The 22,286-nt window shown below is 41.0% G+C and overlaps 1 protein-coding gene across 1 annotated transcript; it reads left to right on the forward strand.

Moving 5' to 3' along the window:
* The first annotated feature begins 310 nt into the window (after window positions 1–310).
* LOC143420345 (uncharacterized) lies at window positions 311–20,981 on the forward strand. Its single transcript, XM_076888345.1, has 4 exons — window positions 311–421; window positions 11,117–11,219; window positions 17,356–17,952; window positions 18,274–20,981. Exons 2-4 carry the CDS (start codon window positions 11,202–11,204, stop codon window positions 18,943–18,945), a joined length of 1,287 nt encoding a protein of 428 aa, XP_076744460.1. The 5' UTR covers window positions 311–421; window positions 11,117–11,201; the 3' UTR covers window positions 18,946–20,981.
* The last annotated feature ends 1,305 nt before the right edge of the window (window positions 20,982–22,286 follow it).

Genomic DNA, 22,286 nt, shown 5'->3' on the forward strand with positions numbered 1-22,286 from the left:
ATGTTCCAGATATCACCTGGAAGACCGTCTGGATGATCCCATAAATATCTAATTGTAAACAAGGTGAAGGAGATCTCATGTAAAATTCTTCATAAATGTTACCCAGCCAGTCACTATATGGTAACATTTAAAAGAGACTCACGTACTCATATAATTATTTTTTTTACCCCTGGTTTTGTATGTTCATGTTCTGTTCTTTCTTAAACTTCATCTATTTGTATGTTGTATACTTATTGTGTGTTCAATAAAGTTCAGTAAAAAAGTACGTTCTAAATGAAGCTTCAGACGTCACTAATCACGTGACTCTGGCCAAACGAATCAAGCCTCGACACGGTGCTTCTGAAGCAGCGTGTTGATCTTTTTCACACACGCACCGGAGCGTCAGCTTCAAGCGGACCATCGCTACCTCTCACATCTACAGGTTAGTGTCAAGGTAACTTTGAACTGAGTTCAGTCAATCTCGAGTTTTTCGAAGTTTTCTGAATGAAGTTTTCTGTTGCTCTCTGTGAGAGGAGACCGTTAAAGGCGAGGCTCTCCAGAGTGTAGCAAAACAGGAAACAGCTGCTGGGTGTGTGTAAGTGTGCAAACGAACAGATTAGAAGTGCAAGTGAGCCACGAGTAAAGAAAGGTCACGTTTCGTGATTTGTTTTTCTCACCACTGATCACGCGCCCAACACTCTACACATACTTGCATCACACGCGCGCTCTCAAGCATCGGTATAGGGCTTTGAAGCTGACGTCACGCCGCAATGCATTGTGGGAGCGGATCTAGAAGGGTGGCAAGTGCCACCCTAAAATGATCCCTTGCCACCCCAAGTGCCACCCCAGTTTTGCATATGAAAGTGTTGTTTATTAAAATAAGATAGCATTAACAGTTTGAGCGTAGTTACAGTCAGCTGTGAATATAAATGTTAAAACTGAATATATTGCATAGTGTCTCCCCCCCCCCCTCCATCAGTAACAAATGGTTCAGCCCATAGCAGGACCGGCTTTTTTCTTTTTTTCAGTAGTTTCACATAAGTTTGTAATTTTTACTCCAGGATGCGGATGGATGATGTGCGTCCTGCGCCACCCATACGATCTGGGGCGTATCGGAGCCATTTTTGGACTGCTTGTGCAAAGACAAACTCGGACATAGAGTTTGCCCCTAACTGCTGCGTCAGGCCATCTAGGACAAAAATACACACACAAACAAAAAAAGTGAATTAGAGCACATGAATAAGCTCTTGTTAACTGTCTTCAGCGGGGAGAAAGTATGTAAACTCCTAGGCTGATAAACATGAAAGTTACCAGGCGTAAATCTGCAAACTGCCGCATTTGATTCCCAAAGAGCTATGAGCGGAAAAAGTGATAAGTCTTAGCATGGTGTGTCGTGTATCCTTTAAAACAAAATAAACATGGGGGTCTTCGGGCTGTACAAACTACAACCTGAGGACTAAACAAGCTGAAGACCAAAGACTCCATCTCCAGATTAACCGGACATGAAAGTCTTGTTATTAAGAAAGACAAAGTAATATAGCAAAAACTGGACAGGAAATGTGAAACACACCCAGCAGATCAATTGATCCCTTTATTGTTCACTTTAGGCTCATAAAACTACAATAAACGGTAAAACTTACAGCGCTGTGCAGATGCATGTTTGGTATCTTTAAATGCCCTTTTTTGCTTTGTCTGGTCCTTGGTTTTTTTCCCTGCCCAGTTGAGTACCGAGGCTCGTTTGTAATGGCATAAGCCATTACACAGCGGACTCGCACCTCCAGTGTGGTCCCTCCAATCAAGGCAAAGCGTCTCACCTATAGACACATTTTAAGAGATGTAATTAGCGTGTCTCGTGTCTTAAATGTGTATGCAAGTGCTTGTGTGTATAATCAACATGCCGTCGTTATGTATTTAAATCACATCTGACAGCTATTACACTTTATAGTTACAAAGTGTACATAACCTTTATATACTTACCATTGCCTTATTTGCCTCTTGTGATCTAAGAGCTGCCTCTGCATTGTTTAGCTCCTCAATGTTGTGCAAGGGCAAATCCAGAGGCAGTACCCCAGCATCTACCGATTCATTGCAGCAGGGATGGCGGATGGCTCTGACCTCCTCACGGAGTTCATTAACTGCTCTGGTCCGGTCTGACAGCATAGTTAACATCTTTTGTGAGGTCGCATCTGTTTCAAAGAACAATTCTAGAAAGATTAATGGCTTAAGCAGTGAGAGGCGAAAAACTAATATATCCATAAATGATGGTGTAACATTCTGCATTCAAGTATAAGTTGTTCTAACTGCTAAAAGTGTTTGCTAGTTTTTGCCTGTCACATATATTTGATATTTGTATATGTAGCTGCCATCACCAGTGTGTGAATTGTGTGTGAATGGGTGGATGACTGAATGTGTAAAGCGCTTTGGGGTCCTTAGGGACTAGTTAAAGCGCTGTACAAATACAGGCCATTTACCATTTATACCATGTAAAATCTGAAATTCCAAGATTTTCAAACTTGCCTTGTAATAGTGGCCTCACAGAGTCTCTGGACTCTACAGAAAAAAATCACAACAAGATGACATTCAGGAGTATAAATTTGTGCTTTGAAGATAAGAGCACAATGACATTGTGATTCAGCTTTAAAACAATTTGAAAAGCATACCATCTATAGGGAAGTCCTCGACATCAGACTCTGCATGCTGGGGAGATCGCAAAGCTGTGTCATTTTGTGTGTCCTGCCAGAGTGGCGAAAGGTGCCGGAAGCTGGGCGGGGCATTATGATGCTCGCTGTCAGTGGGCTGGGGGGAAGACTGCGGAGTGGTGAGGGCTGTTTAGAAAAAGTTAATTTTTGTTAAGTGGATGGTAGTTACCAAATCAGATCTGAAAAAAAGAGGAAAAATAGGGCACAATGTCAATAAGGAGGGAAAACTAGATACAAAGACGGCTCATAGAAGCTGAACCGAGTCCTATGTGTGAAGGGACAGTAACTGCGTGTGCATATGTAAGCATTTAAACACTGAAGATAGTAAAATTAACAGTATTTTGTCTAAGTCTGCCATTGTAGGAATTCATGGCAAGACAAAAACGTGGCGCACAGTGTGACGTCAAAATAGGCGCACACCTTTGACGCTGCGTTTTCTCCGTTTTCCTCGTCCACACGTAAATGCTAAAACGGAGTTTTCGAAAATATCCACCCTAGCAGGCTTCTGTGGAGATCAGGGAAATTATTTTACTGCTATTGTTAAATAATCATCATCATTACCATTGCATTAATAATATAATTTACAGTATTGATATTGCATTCAGATGTTTAAACAGTGTGTGTGTCTTTCAGAAAGACTAAGTTGCAGGCTGACAGGAAGTTGCAGGCTTTGCAGAAATGAAACAAGTTATTCTGAGGAGCTGGTTAGATGAGGCTATTTGAATTACTAGGTTATTCAAATTGTCTGGTATACTTTTTATATTCTTTTATTAAGCTTTTAGTAGAGGTTCTTGATTAGAACATTTATTCAATATAGTACATATAGTTTCAGTTAGGTTGTTACACATAGAGTTGGATGTCTCGAGACCACTTTTACGTGGTCTTGGTCTCGTCTTGGTCTCGGCGGACTTTTGTCTTGGTCTTGGTCTCGCTGTTTCGGTCTTGCGTTCTCAAATCGACATAGTGTTCGGAAGATTTGGAGTCAACCATCAGCGGAGTGGGGGGGGGGGGTGGCTTACTGGGCTTAAGCCCGTGTCATTTTTTCAGAAGCATGGGGTCTTTTGGAGTGTAATTTTTTAGTTAGATGCCTGACTGACAACTGTATAAAACAAAAACAACACACGAAGCACAGAGCGCACCGTCGTAAATTCCCCCTAATTTTGGTATGATCCGAGCTCAGGCACTAGGCGACTGAGCACAGCACCCATGTGAGCGAGGGGGGAGAAGCTGCTGCCTGCGAGTTTGCTGCAGACAGAGGAGAGCTTAAGTTTGACCAGGTACCAAAGCAAATCATTCGTACTGAACTAATAATGTAAATATGACGGTGTATCACAAAAATCAAACTGATCACTTGGTTGCGTTACTTGCTCTTCGAGTGAATCAACAAATGGATAAATAAAAAGCCGAACAGCAATGCTGATTTTTTTAGAGAGTCTTAGCTTACATTTCATATTTTCAGTTGTTTCCCTCCACGGCTAAACAAACTCTCTAAATCGGTTTCAATTGTGTACTGATGAACACAACAATGGACATAAGGAGCTTCTTTCAAAGAAAAAACTCAGGTAGATGTTATTTTATATATTGTGCTTTGGATGTTGTTCAGTATATCTATGCAAAACAAGAGGAATTTCAATACACAGCAGTATATTCACAGTTGAAACCAGATATTTACATACACTTTATGGAGAAAACATAAAAACTTTTTTTACTGTTAAACATCAATTTAGAGTAAACTTTTGTTTTAGATAAATAAATGTTGAAATATCTTTTGAATTAGTTAAATGTCAGAATAAAAAGAGGGAGCTGTCTATTTTAATCACTTTCATCAAATGTAGGAGCACATATACACTAAGTTTATTGTTAATTAATAAGAAAACTCCAGACGATTCGATTCTGAGCTGAAGAAGCTTCTGATAGGTTAGTAGAGTCCATGTGAGTAAATTGGTGGCACAGCTGTGGATGCATATAAGGCAAAACACAGCCTGTTTCTGTGACATGGGAAAATCAAGAGATGTCAACCAAAACACCAGGAAAAGAATCGTGGAGCTCCATAAGTGTGGCTCAATTTTGAATACAATTTGGTGCCATTTGCAATTAAGAAATACAGATAGTTTCTCTCTTTACTCTTAAAGTTAACAAATATGTTTTTTATATTTATCAATCTAAAAAAGTAAACATTTAGTCTGATTTGATGTTACAATTAAAAAAGTGTTTGTGTTTTTATCTGAAGAGTACATAAATATGTGGTTTCAACTGTATATTTGATGATGTTGGTGTTTGGCTTGTCAGCACAAAGAGGGAGAGAGAGGAACAGAGAGGGAGAGAGAGGAGCAGAGAGGGAGAGAGAGAATGACGACAGAACAGAGATGGAACAAGAGCAGGTGAGACACACATGTTAGTCAAATGGTTGTTTGCCAAAACTCATCAGAACATGTATCTAGTACCTAGTGTTTCTTTTTAGATACCATTTGTTACTTTTCAAATTCTATATTTATTAAGTTATGCAGGCTTGTTTGCACAACAAGGCTAAATAATTATATAAACTTTTCTCAATCTAAATATTGTACTTTGGTAGAATTAAAAAATAAGTGTAGTGCAGGTCTATGATGATTTTTAGTGCTGCTATCATCTAGTTCTGATTCTGGTTCTGTCTTGGTTAAGTCCTCAGTAGTCCAGGGCCCTATTTCAGGAAGCCGGTTTAGTGCAAACTCTGAGTAAGTATACCCTGAGTTAACGAAAACTCTGGGTTTTTGGTTTCACAAAGCGAGTTTAGATTAATCCTGAGTGAGTTACTATGACGACACACTCCGTGAAGCTAACCTGCCCCCTAGCAGGTTTACTTCAACTAACCCTGACGTTCTCCGCCTCTGTGTCGGAAACCTGACTGTAGGAAGTGTCAGACATGGCGTGCTCCTTCCTTGAAGAGCCAGTAGATGTTGAAGCCCAAATTCTCCGCAGAGCTCTCCGCTGGGAGAGAGTGATTAGAGCGTGTTTGGACATTTTATCATTTCCTGATGATTTTCTGTGTGAACGTCACCGTTTGTCAGCACAATCTATAATTCATTTGAATAACATCCTCAGGCCTAATATTGCTCATGTGACACATCGCGGACATTCTCTCAGTTCTGTACATATTATTTGTATTGCACTTCGGTTTTTTGCAAACGGGAGCTTTCTGTATAATATTGGTGACGCTGAGCACGTTTCCAAGGCTACCGTCTGTCGGGCAGTCAGGAATGTTACAGTTGCACTGAAACGTCTCCTGTACTTGTTTGTGGTGTTCCCATTATCACAAATGTGGAAGCCAACTGCTCAGCCTCTGTGAGTGGTGGTGGTGGAGGACCCCCACCTGTTTTTCGGGCCTCCGCTTTTTTTCTGTTGGCTATAACGGGTCACATTTGAGCATACAGAGTAATCAAATATGTACTTGTAATGTGCTCAGATAATTTCAATAAGTGCTTACAGAAAGAAAATTAATGTAGCCTCTAACTGCAATTGATTTACATCGGACAAACAGACCAAGCACTATGGCTCATAATACAATTCCACCTTACCTGTTTGGACTATATTTTTATATTTCATTTTTACTTGCTGCCAGGCACGTTTGGGGCCTGTTGGGTTGCACCTGCGCTCACATCACATCACAAAATAAAATGTATGAGATAAAAAATAAAATAAAATATAATAAAATAACGTGTTAAATGGGTGGAAATCCCTAGATCAATGTTTAAATTAACACTCACGCATTGACTCTGTCGGCTATGTTTTGCCATGCATGCTCCCTTTGTTTTGCAGCTGAGGCTGTGTTACTTTTTTTCCGCGGAATTTGCATGTTATCGGCATATGCTGCCATCAGAATTTCGGCCTCAAGCGCTGTAAGGTACGTTGACCGCGCCTTCTTTCCCTCCGTCTCCATGGTGACTCGCTTAATCTGTGCTCCACTAATCAGGGCTTTATGTATCCTCGTGCGCGCGCTTAACTCGAGGTTAAAGCAACTCCGCGTTGATTGAACTAATTGTTATCAGCCTTTCTGAAACCGAATATTCCGAGTTGGACAGTTCGGGGTTACTCAACCCTGAGTATCGTTTTTCACTCTGAGTTTTCTAAACCGGCTTCCTGAAATAGGGCCCTGATTTTGAACTGTTGTAGTCCTGTTTTAATTCCGGATCAGTTCTGGGTCTGGTTGAATTGGGGTTTAGTCCCTGTGTCTTGATACAGGCCCGACTTTGTTCTGCCTTGCTGCTTAATTAAAAAAACTAGTTTAAGGTGTCCTGCATAGAATAGCATCTGGCTGCAGTTTAAAGACTTTTTTTGTCTCGGTCTCGGTCTTGGTCTTGGTCTCATCTTGACTCGGTCTCGGTCTTGGTCTCGTCTCAACTTGTTCTTGGTCTTGTCTTGGTCTCGATACCCTCTGGTCTTGGTCTTGTCTTGGTCTCGATACCCCCCTGGTCTTGGTCTTGTCTTGGTCTCGGATTAGGCGGTCTTGACTACAAGTCTAGTTACACATAAGGATGAGCCTCTGTTCTGGTGAAAGGTCAGAAGTGCAACGGGTGAGATGAGAGAGCATTTAAGGGCGAGACACACATACAGTTAGTGAGCGTTAGTAGGCAAGAGGTGACATACACATATACGCACACACATTAGTTAGACTCATTTATAGGTGAGAAGTTGGTCATGTTTGTCTCTGGAAAGAGGAACAGTTTCTTGTTGTCTCTGCAAGAAAGAGGAACAGCGTCTGGCAGGATGTGGGGCTCGTGTTCCAGACGAGATAGAAGACAACGTTCTTTTAAACCGTGTTAAAAGTCATTGTGCTTTTGATTTGACGTATGTATATATTCTGTCTGTGACGTATGAAGGGGCGTCATTAATTCAAACCCTGATGCTATAAAAATCTGTGTATGCTTTGATTAAGTCGGAGAACCGTTCCTGTCTGCGAACAGGCACTGGTCTTCCCACGCGTGTATTCATTAAAATCAATTGTTTTGACCAAGATCTTCTGGACCATGGTTGTTTGTACTCTCCTTCATCAATATTTGAACCTTAACACTTCTTTAAAAATCTCAGTTTTCAGTTAACGAAAACGCAGTTTACGTGTGGACAAAAGGTGCAAACACAAGTTAGGTGAGCGTGCAACGTAAAGTTTGAATTGAGTGCGAATTGAAGCGGGTGCTCTCCAATCATTAAAAGTAACAAAGTCATTGAACACATTTATACAGTTACCTTTACGTTTATCAATTATATATCACAGATTTAATTTTTTTGTAGTACTATGCTAAAAAGCAACTACAGAGCGAAAGTCTGGGTCAAGCGCCGAGGCGATGGCAAGAACAAAGGAATCCTCGACGCGTTAAAGCTAGCTTTGTAAGGGATTATAACAGCAAAGTATGAAACGAAAATGTTTTCTTTGTTGATAGACTTTGTTTGCAGTGCAATTTATTTGTTGCCAGATTGTAAGATGAAAGTAGACACAGTTTCAGGCTCCCACATTTTGTCCGAAACTGTACATTAACGAGTTTTTTTTTTTCCTTTTTTTTCTTTCTTTTTTTTGCTGTTATTCAAATGCAACCGTGGAAATAACGAATAGAAAAAAATTCATTCATTCTTACCTTATACTAATCGTGGTGCAGGCCAGTGCAGTGCATGAACTGATGCCTTCTCCGGTCAATTCCGCTGAGAGTAAATCTAATGTCCTCCTCTACTGTACAAGACAATGGTTACCTGGAGGGATGTACCAATGTGATAGGGGTGCTGCAGAATAGTCCAAGTGATCGCTGCTTTAATTTCCCGGTCAACTATACATAAATTGCATGTCGACACGATTTTTTAAAGCTGGTGCACTAGACCAAAAGTCATTGATAACAAAAGAACAATAAATCTACTTTTTCCGGTACTTTATACGCGCTCAGTTGCAATGCAATTTAACGCTCAACTACAGATCGATGGCTTTTTGATGGTGGCCAGCGCCGAATGATGGTCAACTATAAATAGGTGTTTTCTCGACGTTGTTGTTGTCACCTGGTCGACTACAAATAGATCAAATATCAATGACAAAAAAACAACGGTAAATCAACTTTATTACAAGGGCAAACCTGGTAGGGTCCGTCAGACCGGTGACAGCCATCCAGGGAACCTGTTTCAGTTGCCGAAGATTCCGCGAATTCGCTCCACCGCAGCGAAGATGAGGTAAGAGAAGGCGGTAATGCTGAATCTCTTCAGCCAAGCCGACAACAGGTACCAGCCAGGTGCCAATAGGTTCCAGGAAGCGACAGGAGACAAAACGCCAGTGCAAAGGTCTGAATTCAGTCAGAGTGCATTCGGAAACTAATCTGTTACTGCCAGATGAAAGAGCCAAATATGATTTCAGTTTCACGAGTAGCCCGCTACGTTTTCCCCGACGTTTAAAGCGCTTCCTCTTATGAGATGTGGTAGGGGTGTAATCCAGGTGATGCGGTACTCCAGATAGTAGCAGAGGTAGAAAAAAGTCCTGTCCATCAGCGTTAGTCCTTCCCAAATTCTCTGTGGCAAATCGAATATTTAACAGAGCTTCACGATCGTAGGTCAATAGAGAGTCAGCGTTGTTCAATAAAAGTGACGAAAACAATAGAAACACGCAGAGCAAAAGTGGATCCGACAACCGTGGACGGCGAGCCATGCACACCGGCACCATCTTACACGGAAGAATATATATATTTCGAGATGATGGCAGCAGCAGCAGCCGTTCTCAGCATGAGTAGCTTAATGTTGTTCGTGTGTAATTCACGTTGAGTAGGCTAACCACGTTATTACATTAATGCATGTAAGGTGAACTAGCAAACATCATCATAGCTACATGCGGCTGTCTTCTTGTTTGATGGCAGATACTCCCTTCACCCTGGCCAAAAAGGCTAAAATGACCAAAGAAAAAGTGGAAAACAGTTAAACATGAGAGGTTTTTGGACAAAGTTTGTGTGTTTGTTTTTTTTTGTTTTTTTTGTTTTTTTGTTTTTTTTCCTTCATTGTTTAAGCACTGCTTCCAGCCAAGTGTGATACCATATATGCCTCATAGCTGTAGAAAAGGCTAAAATTGTTATCTTTTTACAAAAAACAGCTGAACATGAGAGGTTTTTGGACCAATTTTGTGTTCTCCATTCTTTAAGCACCGGTTTGAGCACCGTTTAAGCACCGGCACGGTTTCAAAAGTACCGGTTTGGCACCGGTATCGGATAAAACCTAAACGATACCCATCCCTAGTGTTGAGCGCTCAGTGCATCTGCGTTCGACTACTACGCCTAGGCTGCACTGTCGAGTGCAGATCCACTGAGCGTAGCGCAAGCTAGCAAGACAGAAGCTAAGCTCGTTGCAACATGGCAACTGCCTCAATGCTACCCGAAATTGAAGCTCCCCCACCCTCATTCAGATCTGGTGTTTGGAACTGTCTTGATTTTCATGTGAAGCATGACCCTGATGGTAAGCGCGTCATGGACAAAAGTAAAACAGTATGTCGGCTGTGCCACGGAATGCTCAATTGGTGGGAACTAGTGTGTTAGCGCAGTTAGCTTGTTAATGTGTTGACGCCGTCCAGCCCCACGCACGGGGCGATCCATGGTAACTCGTTAAGGGAGATTTGTGGCGTTAACGTCATTTTAACGAGATTAACGCTGACAGCACTAGTGGGAACACAATGAATATGACTACACATTTATGCCGACATCATCCTAGTGCAAAGACAAGTGGAAGCAGACAAAAACAACAAGCACGCATGCCACAAACTTTACAGAGTGATTTAGACAGCTGTTAGCACATGATTCTCCTTATAGGGACCTGATATGTTTAATATGCTGCTGAGAATATAGCCAGAAGAAGAGTATAGTATAGCTTTTATTTTGGAAAGAGCCATTTCTCTGTAATAAACTCTCTTTCCAAAGATGAGTGATTCCTCAATCAGATTTATTTATTTATTTTTTGTTGTTTCAGCAACATTAAATTTAAAAACTGTACTTTTGAGTTAAAATATATATTTATAATTTTAATAAATGACAAATTAAAAAGGCATGAAAATTTTTGTCTCTAAAAAAATATTGAACCGTGAACCAAAGTATCGAACCGACTGAACTGTGAATTTTGTGTATCGTTGCACTCCTAGTGTGAGGTAAAAGTGCTACAATGAAAAACATTTCAAGAAAATGTAAAATAAATGTATTCCAGGATAAAACACAGCTGTCTTTGTCTTGTGCAAATCGTTGTGTCGGCTCACTGGGCATTTGATTCCAATAACAGGCCTCAGTCTCTCCTGCTACTGGTCTGCCATACTGCTAAATTTGGTATCGGTGCTCAAACCTTTTGTGTCTGTTTGCCCACCTCGGGAAGCAAAAATTTGTTTTTTTGTCAGATGAACATATGAGACACTTTGACTCTTCAGTGCAGTGTGGAGCCTAACAAAGATCTGTTTTGTGTCCCAGCTGATCAGCAGGAGAAGAGTCTGACGGAGCAGCAGAGGAACATTTTCAGCTACTTGGACTCAGCTCAGCCACTACAGAGGAAACAATGAGCTCAACACAGAAGGTGACAGACAGAGCAGGGCGATATGACCAAAAATATTTATCACGATATACATTTGAAAATTTGCGATAACAATACAACTGACGATATAATTGACACTAGACAAAATACTTTACAACTGCACAACTTTATTAGTGCAAAAAAACCCATCAATGTATTTTTACTTAAACAAGCAGCTGTTTTTTATGTGTATTAAAGTTATATAAAAATGTAACAGTGCAAATACAAATGCCTTGGAGCAAATGTCAGCCAATTTCCTCTGGAAAATCCTTTTGGTTAAACTCTCAGCAAGCAATTTGCATTTGCACTGTTAAATTTTTATATAACTTTAATGCACATAAAAAAACAGCTGCTTGTTTAAGTGAAAATACATTGATGGGATTTTTTGCACTAATAAAGTTGTGCAGTTGTAAAGTATTTTGTCTCGCCTCAATTATATCGTCAGTTATATCGTTATCACAAATTTTCAAATGTATATCGTGATAAATATTTTTGGTCATATCGCCCTGCTCTACTTTCATGTGTTACTGTTTAGGCTTAAATAGGTTTGATGTTTGGTGCCTTTTTCTTAATGTAAAAAAACCCTCAGGTTACAATCAGACATTTTTCTTCACTGAACCAAGCTGGTCATTTTACCAGCTCAGCTCTAATTCATATGACAGATAATTTATGGTATAAACATCTAGATGATGGGAAAGTGGTATTCTTGGACTTTAGTGCTGCATTTGATTTGATAAATGATGATCTTTTGATTGATAAACTAAAATGTTATGGATTTTCACCAGCTGCTTTGTGCTGGATGAAAAGTTATTTGGACAGAAGATAGCAGAAGGTTTATTGTAATGGTTATTTCTCAGTTATGAACTGCGGTTTACCCCAAGGCAGCTGCCTCGCTCCACTTCTCTATTCAGTTTTCACTGACGATCTGCAATATGTCTTGACTTAATCTTGGGTATGCCAAAGATTCCACCTTGTTTTATTCAGCCAGTGACAATTCTGAACTGATCAGCGTGTCACAACAAAATTTGCTGAATGTGTTTGACTGGATAAGTAAAAACAACATGATTTTAAATGTATTTAAATCCAAATCTATGTTAATTACAGTGGGGCAAAAAAGTATTTAGTCAGCCACCGATTGTGCAAGTTCCCCCACCTAAAATGATGACAGAGGTCAGTAATTTGCACCAGAGGTACACTTCAACTGTGAGAGACAGAATGTGAAAAAAAAAGAATTTATTCGTAAATCAGGGTGGAAAATAAGTATTTGGTCACCTCAAACATGGAAAATCTCTGGCTCTCACAGACCTGTAACGTCTTCTGTAAGACGCTTTTCTGTCCACCACTCGTTACCTGTATGAATGGCACCTGTTTGAACTCATCATCTGTATAAAAGACACCTGTCCACAGCCTCAAACAGTCAGACTCCAAACTCCGCCATGGCCAAGACCAAAGAGCTTTCGAAGGACACCAGGAAAAGTATTGTAGACCTGCACCAGACTGGGAAGAGTGAATCTACAATAGGCAAGCAGCTTGGTGTGAAAAAATCAACTGTGGGAGCAATCATCAGAAAATGGAAGACATCAATCAATCAATCAATCAATCTTTATTTATAAAGCACTTTTCATACAAAAAAAATGTAGCACAAAGTGCTTTACATAGTTAAAAGCAGCCCACCCCACCCTCCAACTCACTCCCAACACTCTCAATACACATATATCCCCCCCCCACACACACACACACACGCACACACTTAAAGAGTAAAAATTGGGCTGGGCTCGCATGAGCCAAGTGAGGAAACACTATAACAGGGAGCCGTCTGCACCGGGAGCCAGTCACAGACCGCAGCCTCCAGGCTGGGCACACAGCAGGAGGGAGGCCAAGGAGCCCCCCAGCCAGGCTGAGAGGACCCCCAGAGACCCAGCAGCCACGGTCAATCACAGCCCCGGTGCAGAGAGCGCCCTCCGAGGAAACACTGGAGATATGACACAATACGATATATTCAGGGTAAAATGATAAAATAAATAAGAACAGGATACAATATAAATATCAATAGAGTAAGAAGATTAAAAAATGAATAAGAATAAAATCAAAAAATATTAGGTAAATCCTAAATTAATAATAGAATAACAGGATAGAATAAATAAGCATAAAATAAATAAACGCTAAGTAAAAGCTAAATTAAAAAGGTGGGTCTTGAGCCTGTTCTTAAAAACATGTACGTTCTCTGCGGCCCTGAGCTCCTCCGGCAGGCTGTTCCACAGACGAGGACCATACCACTGAAAAGCTGCCTCTCCGTGAGTATGTGTCCTGACTTTAGGGACAATCAAAAGGCCAGTACCAGAGGACCTCAGGGTCCGTGAGGGTTCGTATGGTAAAAGCAGATCTGAGAGATAAGAAGGCCCAAGACCATTAAGACATTTAAAAACCAATAAAAGAACTTTAAAATCGATCCTGAAACACACGGGGAGCCAGTGCAGCGATTCTAAAACCGGTGTAATGTGGGCCCGCCCTCTGGTCTTCGTCAGCACACGAGCTGCCGAGTTTTGCAAAAGTTGTAAAGTTGAAATATTCTTCTTAGGAAGACCAGAGAGCAGGGCATTACAGTAATCAATGCGACTGGTAATGAAAGCATGCATCAGCATCTCCGTGTTGGCCCGAGAGAGAATAGGGCGGACTCTGGCTATATTTTTTAGATGATAAAATCCAATTTTGGTTACATGTTTAACATGTGGGATAAAACCAAGCTCGGAGTCGAAAATAACACCCAGGTTTTTCACTTGTAGCGAAGGACATAGTGAAAATGCCTCTAATTTAGACAAGAGTTTCTCTCTCTGGGCCTCAGGACCGACGATTAAAACTTCAGTCTTGTCCTGGTTAAGCTGTAAAAAGTTTTCTGCCATCCAAGATCGTATATCTAAGATACAGTTAAAAAGGGCATCCATTGGTCTGGTGTCATCAGGAGACACGGAGATGTACAGCTGCGTGTCATCAGCGTAACTGTGGAAGTTCACTCCATGCCTCCTGATGACACTGCCGAGAGGGAGCATATACAAATTAAAAAGTACAGGGCCTAGAACCGACCCTTGAGGCACACCACATGTCATTTTATGGATCTTAGAGGAGCATGTATCCATACTCACCATAAAAGATCTGTCAGAGAGATAGGAAGTGAACCAGTTGTGTACAGCACCAGAGAGGCCCACCATGTGTTTCAATCTGTTTAAAAGAATAGCGTGGACATACAAGACCACTGATAACCTCCCACGATCTGGGGCTCCACGCAAGATCTCATCCCGTGGGGTCAAAATGATCATGAGAACGGTGAGCAAAGATCCCAGAACCACACGGGGGGACCTGGTGAATGACCTGCAGAGAGCTGGGACCAAAGTAACAAAGGTCACCATCAGTAACACACTACAACGGCAGGGAATCAAATCCCGCAGTGCCAGACGTGTTCCGCTGCTGAAGCCAGTGCATGTCCAGGCCCGTCTGAAGTTTGCCAGAGAGCACATGGATGATACAGCAGAGGATTGGGAGAATGTCATGTGGTCAGATGAAACCAAAGTAGAACTTTTTGGTATAAACTCAACTCGTCGTGTTTGGAGGACGAAGAATACTGAGTTGCATCCCAAGAACACCATACCTACTGTGAAGCATGGGGGTGGAAACATCATGCTATGGGGCTGTTTTTCCGCCAAGGGGACAGGACGACTGATCCGTGTTAAGGACAGAATGAATGGGGCCATGTATCGTGAGATTTTGAGCCAAAACCTCCTTCCATCAGTGAGAACTTTGAAGATGAAACGAGGCTGGGTCTTCCAACATGACAATGATCCAAAACACACCGCCCGGGCAACAAAGGAGTGGCTCCGTAAGAAGCATTTGAAAGTCCTGGAGTGGCCTAGCCAGTCTCCAGACCTCAACCCCATAGAAAATCTGTGGCGGGAGTTGAAAGTCCGTGTTGCTCGGCGACAGCCCCAAAACATCACTGCTCTCGAGAAGATCTGCATGGAGGAATGGGCCAAAATACCAGCTACTGTGTGTGCAAACCTGGTAAAGACCTATAGTAAACGTTTGACCTCTGTTATTGCCAACAAAGGTTATGTTAGAAAGTATTGAGTTGTATTTTTGTTATTGACCAAATACTTATTTTCCACCCTGATTTACGAATAAATTCTTTACAAATCCTACCATGTGGATTCATGGATTTTTTTTTTTCACATTCTGTCTCTCACAGTTGACGTGTACCTCTGGTGCAAATTACTGACCTCTGTCATCATTTTAAGTGGGGGAACTTGCACAATCGGTGGCTGACTAAATACTTTTTTGCCCCACTGTAGAAGCAGATTAGTCAACAGCCCACAACTGAGTCTTTCCATAGCCAGTGTTAGAAATCGTCACCCAGATGAAACTACTCGGCATTACCATAAATCACCACCTTTCATGGTCTCAGCACATCAATTGTTTTTAAGAAAATGGGACAAGGCATAGCTATGGCTATGAAATGCTCTTTCTGTATCACTTCTTCAATTATGAAAGATGTCATTAATGCACTAGTAATGTCTCATCTGGAGTATTGTTCAATCATTTGGTCAGCAGCTAATAAGACAGATCTTAACAGACTTCAGTTAGTCCAGAATAAAGCGTCCAGATTAGTGTTAAGATGTTCATACTATACTAATATTGATAAAATGCATAATCAACTTTCTTGGCTTCCTGTACAGACTAAAATATTCTATGGCTTACTTGTATTTATAAAGAAAGCAATTCTGTTAAACACACCACATTTATTTCTGCTCAGCTGCAGTATCCAGATGAAATACATAATCATATTACACAGTTTTCAACAAACTGCAATTTAGTAAATGCTCGAGTTAAAAGTAACTTTTTGTAAAACTGTTACATTTAGAGCAACGTTTAAGTGGAATAAATTGCCTTATAAAAATTAGAGAATTATTCAAACTATTCAAAACTTCAATGAACACTTAACTATGGAAGCCCGTTTCCGCCACTAAAAAAAAAAAAAAAAGGATCCATAACTCGAAATTTCGAGTTAGCGCTGCCAATCAGTAATCTATGTGAATGACGTCATTTCCTCGTTACCCGGAAGCTGAAGCCCTCAGCTACAAATGCTACAACTAAGCTAACGGTAGTACATCCAGTCGTGAATGCACAGATTGCTGAGTGTTTTCAGCCTGGCTTCACAAATGATGAAATCCCTGTGTTATTAGCTGAATCACATGGTGTTACTATCAGCAAACGTACTCGCGAAAGCGCCAATTTGTTGGGATCCGTTTTTGAGTGCACGTTCCTCTGCCATGTGCTTCCGGGTAACAAGAAAGCGACCTCATTCACCTATATTTTTGATTGGCAGGGCTAACTCGAAGTTTCGAGTTACTTTTCTCAAAATTTCGAGTTATATTTCTCAAAATTTCATCTTATGGATACTAGCTGTTTTGTTTTTATTTAGTGGCGGAAACGGGCTTCCATACTTAAAAGCCGATTCACAGAGCTTTTAGTTGTTGTAAATATTGTAAGAGATGATTTGTTTTTGAAATTTGTGTAATGTGCCTGAATGTTATTGATATTATTATTATATTGTTATTATTGATTGCTTATATTTTAACAATTGTGAAACCTCACTGTGGATGTAAGAGCCAAATTATGCGGATATCTTGAATCCACTTTATTGTATAATATTTTATGGGATTGTATTTGACGGAAGATGAGCAACATCTGTTGTGGAAGCTAATGGGGTTCTTTTTAAATAAACAAAAATACGATTTAATATCACTGAATAATTATGTATAAATCTATAAAAATTAAAGAAATATGTAATAGGAAACTACACTATAATATAAATTATAAAATAATATAAAAGTGTGTGTGCATGTGCGCGTGCAATCAGGAGGGATGGGCATGATTTTAGTGTTTGAACAGTCATGAATTATTTTTAACAGCGGGTTGGATGTAATGTGTTAGAACTACCAGCAGGTGGGGATAAGAGACCTTTAAGGTGCTTGGTGCCACACTCCACCTTCAGGTTTAAAACTAGTGTTAATGGAGGGAGTTTGAAGGTTGAGTTTGTTCCACGACTGCATTTCACTCACTGCCTCTGTTTGTATCTCTGTCACTGCAGGACCAACATGGAGCGAGAAGTCAGCGCTCTCAGGAGGCCGACAAACCTCACAGAAGAAAGAGAGAGAAAACATACACCTGTGACGAGTGTGGGAAGGATTTTACTTTAAAGGGTCATCTAAAACAGCATCAGGTCATCCACACTGGAGAGAGACCGTTCAGCTGTGACTTGTGTGGAAAGTCTTTTTCCTGGAAGGAATCCCTAAAACAACACCATCTCATCCACAGTGGAGTTAAAGCGTACAGCTGTGATCAGTGTGGCAGAGCTTTTACTCAAAGTGGCCACTTACAGAGGCATCTAGTTACCCACTCTGGAATTAAGGCATACAGCTGTGACATCTGTGGAAAAACTTTCAGCCAGCAAGAGCACAGAAATATACACCTACGCATTCACACCAGACATGATGTGTACTGCTGTGAACAGTGTGGCAAAGAGTTTACAACAGGCTCACAGTTACAACAACACATGTTTATCCACACTGAGGAGAGACGTTATAAATGTGACCTGTGTGAGAAGACTTTTAAAGCTCCACATTACCTGAGACGACACCAACAGATCCACACCAGAAAGAGACTCTACAAGTGCAGTTACTGTGAGGTATGTATTTATATTGTTATCTTGTCATTTTAGCCTGACTGTTTGGAACAACTCTGCTCATTAAACTGTGTTAGCATGTTAGCAATTCTACTGCATGGAAAAGCAGCTCTGAGTGATTATTCAGATTTTCATTTCAGTTATGATTTTAGTATTACTGTAGTATTATGGTGGTAGTATTGTAGTTATTGCAGCCCAGTAAACTGTGTTAACTGAAACAGTCAAATGTAATTGGACGTCTGCAGAGATGCTCTTTATTTCAGGCGACGTTCAGGATAAAAGTGTTGAAGGACTGACTTACACTGTCTTTGTGTCTTTGTTTAGAAGCAGAGCGACACAGATGGATCCAGTTCTCAACCCTGTCATCACTGTGGTGGTGGGAAAGATTTTCGTTGTGACCTTTGTGGAAAAACTTTCAGTCAGCAAGCCACCCTAAAAAGACATCAACGTAGACACACTGGAGACAAACTGCAATACTGCAAAGAATGTGGGAGAAGCTTCACCACATCAACTGAGTTAAAACAACATGAACTGATTCACAGTGGGGTTAAAAAGCACCTCTGTGATCAGTGTGGGTCATCCTTCACCACTGCATGGGAGCTTAAATCACACAAACGAGTCCACACAGGAGAGAAACCATACAAGTGCAGACACTGTGACAAAAGCTTCTCACAGTCAAATGGTCGTAACAATCATGAACGTACACACATGGAAGGAAACTACAGCTGTGACCAGTGTGACAAGAGCTTCAGGAATCTCAGTTCATACTCCAAACACAAACGATCCCACGTTACTAATAAACTGTTTCACTGTTACCAATGTGCCCAAACATTCACCTCATTGTCTGCTCTGTGCAAACATCAGCGTGATCACTCAGGGCTGAAATCACTCTCATCACTGGATCACAGTGAATCTGAAGAGACAGAAAGATCCTCTGGTTTCAGTGTCAGACTCAAAAAGCTTGAGATCAGGCTCCACAGAGTTCAGATAGAATAATTTAAACTTGTGTTGAACTGAACTGGTTGCTGGGCTGAACTTCTACATAATACAGATTTACATGGGATCTTATTTTCTGTCGTTTTACTGAGTCAGTTTTGTCCTTTTTTCTCTGTCCGGGGGCCCGTTCTTCGTACGTCGCTCACTACATCCAAGATCAAATGACACATCCAAGACCAAACCATCGCGCTAACCGTGAGCTCGCTAATCCGGTTCCCCGAACACACCTGCCGTTGACGATTAGTACAGCTGGACGCAGTAATGTGACATCACTGGGTGTCGTAAAAGGGGCTACGCATCGATAGTAGAAACATTGATCGGCAACCCGCTGATTGGTCAGCGAAAATGTCGAAGGAGCGCGCTCAGTATTGTTCGGCAGCAGAGCAAGAACTCTTGATTGAGGGATTTCAGGAGTTTCAGAGTTTAATTAAAACGCAAGGGAACACTGCAAAGGCTGCAAAAGCAAGGAGAGAGGGCTGGCAGAAAGTTGCTGACAAATTAAACTCGTAGGTGATTTAATAATAATAATAATAATAATAATAATAGATTGGATTTATATAGCGCTTTCCAAGGCACCCAAAGCGCTTTACAATGCCACTATTCAGTCACTCTCACATTCACACACTGGTGGAAGCAGCTACGGTTGTAGCCACAGCTGCCCTGGGGCAGACTGACAGAAGCCAGGCTGCCATATCGCGCCATCGGCCCCTCCGGCCAACACCAGTAGGCGGTAGGGTAGATCTATCATATGACACGATATTATCCAATATTATATGGCATTATATTGTATTATAATATGTTATATTATATCCCCTTACACATTAGAGCCAGAACAGGACCCACTAGAACATGGGAACAAATAAAAGTGAAATACAGGAGTATTCTACAGAATGGTAATATTTAGCTCTTATATTGCTTTTCGTCTCTTGGAAAGAGACCCTGTAATAGTCTGTTAGTTTGTTCATAACAGCAACCAAGAAAAGGGCAGAGCAAAAAAAGACAGGTGGTGGTCCTGCACCCCCTTGTCAACAAGTTGGTTAGGTAAATAATACCCTCACGGGAATATCGATATCTCTCAATGAGCACACTGTCGCGCTGAGCTGAAGGATCCTGTCTGTCCCGCAATATACGCTGAATTCTGAGGACTCTCCTTATCAATCTTGCACCTTCCTCAATGGGTTGGTTGCGTATACGGACAGGACATGGCTGCGACAGGCTTCCCAAATCCACCTTCGCTTTTATAGCCGTGGTCTCTCATCTTGATTACACGGAGTGATTTACAATTACTACTCTGAAATATGAATTACATCTGTAATAATCACATACACGTAATAGAATGTTAATAGTACATTTCCCTTTTTTAGGAAATGACCTGTATGTATCTGTGTGAAATCAATAAAAGGATCAAGTGCTGCATTATCTTTAGTTACATTGATGTTATTTATTTATGGTGAAACAGTGGTGGAATATCGCTGTTGCTTTCGTATAAATGAAGCGGACATACCTGCATGGCCGCGATCTAATCCTGTTTACATAAAGTAAACCTGCTCCCGAGCAGGTTTATGCTTACGGCCCTGCTGCTATGACAGCAAGTCCCGGATGAGCTTCGGGGAACCGAACGATCCAGGATCACGTGAAATCGTCAACAATCAAATCCAGCTAACTTACTTAGCGAGGTACGAAGAACGGACCCCTGGTTTTGCTCGTCTGTAAATAATTGAAACTCAGTCAAATAGTTCATTGTTCTCCAGCAAAACGTTTTGGAAACTCATGTTTAACCTTTCAAACTCTGACATGTTTTAGCACACAAGGCTTCATCGGGGAGTTCACTCATGATTGGACCATGAGAATAAAGGTTTTTAGTTCTCTCAAAGAGAGTCTTGGAGGTGTTCGATGTTTCTGTTTTTTCTACATATAGGAAGAAACTATTTTTCTAGCTTTGTGTAGTGTGGAAGTTTTTAATGTTTCTTTCATCTGTGATGTTCTTGAATGTGTTCACATGAAGATGGTACAAATAAACTGTCCTTTTAGCTTCAGCTCCTAATTTATTCATTATTTATGGATGTAGCACAGCAGCAGTGTCTTGATTAACACATGGAGGGCTCGGGATCTGATGGTGTCATCTCTCTAATTTGCCCACTGCGTAAATCTCACTCTTTGCCAAGAAATTGAAATAAATCTTGTTTCCCTGCTGGATAGTGATCCACTGTAACTCTGCTCCTCCTTCCTGTTTAGGATTTCTGTGGCTGAAGTAAAATTCCCTCCATCCATCACTTATCCCAGCTAACCCAAAGTAAAATAACGTTTTGCTCATCTTAAAACAGCATTACAATAATGGGCATTACCAATGCAAACTGAATAATACAGAAGATGAAAGAAGAGACTTGGATCAGTTAATAAAGCTCATGATCTTGATTCATTGTGGCTGCTACACAGATACTTCTGGGTCACTTCTCTCAGTTAGGAACCTTCCTCACCAGTGGCGTCGTTAGGCCTATTTTAGGGGTGCTGAAGCCTCCCTAAAATATTCTTAAGCCCCCCTAAATAATTTGGCGGGGTTTTTTTGTTTTGTTTTTAAACTTATTCGATTTTTGTTTTTTTACAGAACTTGCAGACAAATTCAATATAAAGATGCAGGAATATGAGTCTAAAGAAATAATAATATAAACCTGTCGCTATTCACACAAATATGATCATAACTCGGTTGGTCCCTTTCGCTTTACATTGTTAAGGTAGCGTCAGTGCTTCGTTATCCAATCCGTTCCAGTTGTTCACAGGGGACATCCACATGACTGAAAATCCAGTCCTCGTTTTCACTGCTACTTTACACTCCGCTCGTATACACCTGCAGAAACACTAGCGTGCATGTGGCAAACGGCAAGAAATCATGGATATACGCAAGTTTTTCAAGAAAGTAAGTCTTCATCACTGGCTGGTAGTAACAATTAGTTAGCTCCAGCTAACAGCGGAGTCCCATGTAAATAATGAACCAGGTGCTCCCCATTTTGATAAATAAAAACCTGGCTAGCGCACTAAGTTAAATTCTTAGCATAATGTTAATTTCTGTCACTCGTTTTAGCTCTGAAAAATCGAGCTGTGGTATGGTTATCATCAGTGGAAATAATAATAATCACTCCATCCCCATTAACCTGTAGGAGTCAGGGCAGAGGAGCACAGAGAGGCAGAGGGGAGAGACGTCTGCTGGAGAGGTGAGTCAAAGGATGGAGTCATTTGTGATGCAGACAGTCTGATTAGAATTTTATGGGACTCAATATGGATATGAAATATGAAACATTTCAGTCACGGTACAACATATAAGACCTGTTTAACTTGAGCTTTTA

The sequence above is a fragment of the Maylandia zebra genome, linkage group LG9 (assembly GCF_041146795.1).
Source record: "Maylandia zebra isolate NMK-2024a linkage group LG9, Mzebra_GT3a, whole genome shotgun sequence".
Taxonomy (NCBI): Eukaryota; Metazoa; Chordata; class Actinopteri; order Cichliformes; family Cichlidae; genus Maylandia; species Maylandia zebra.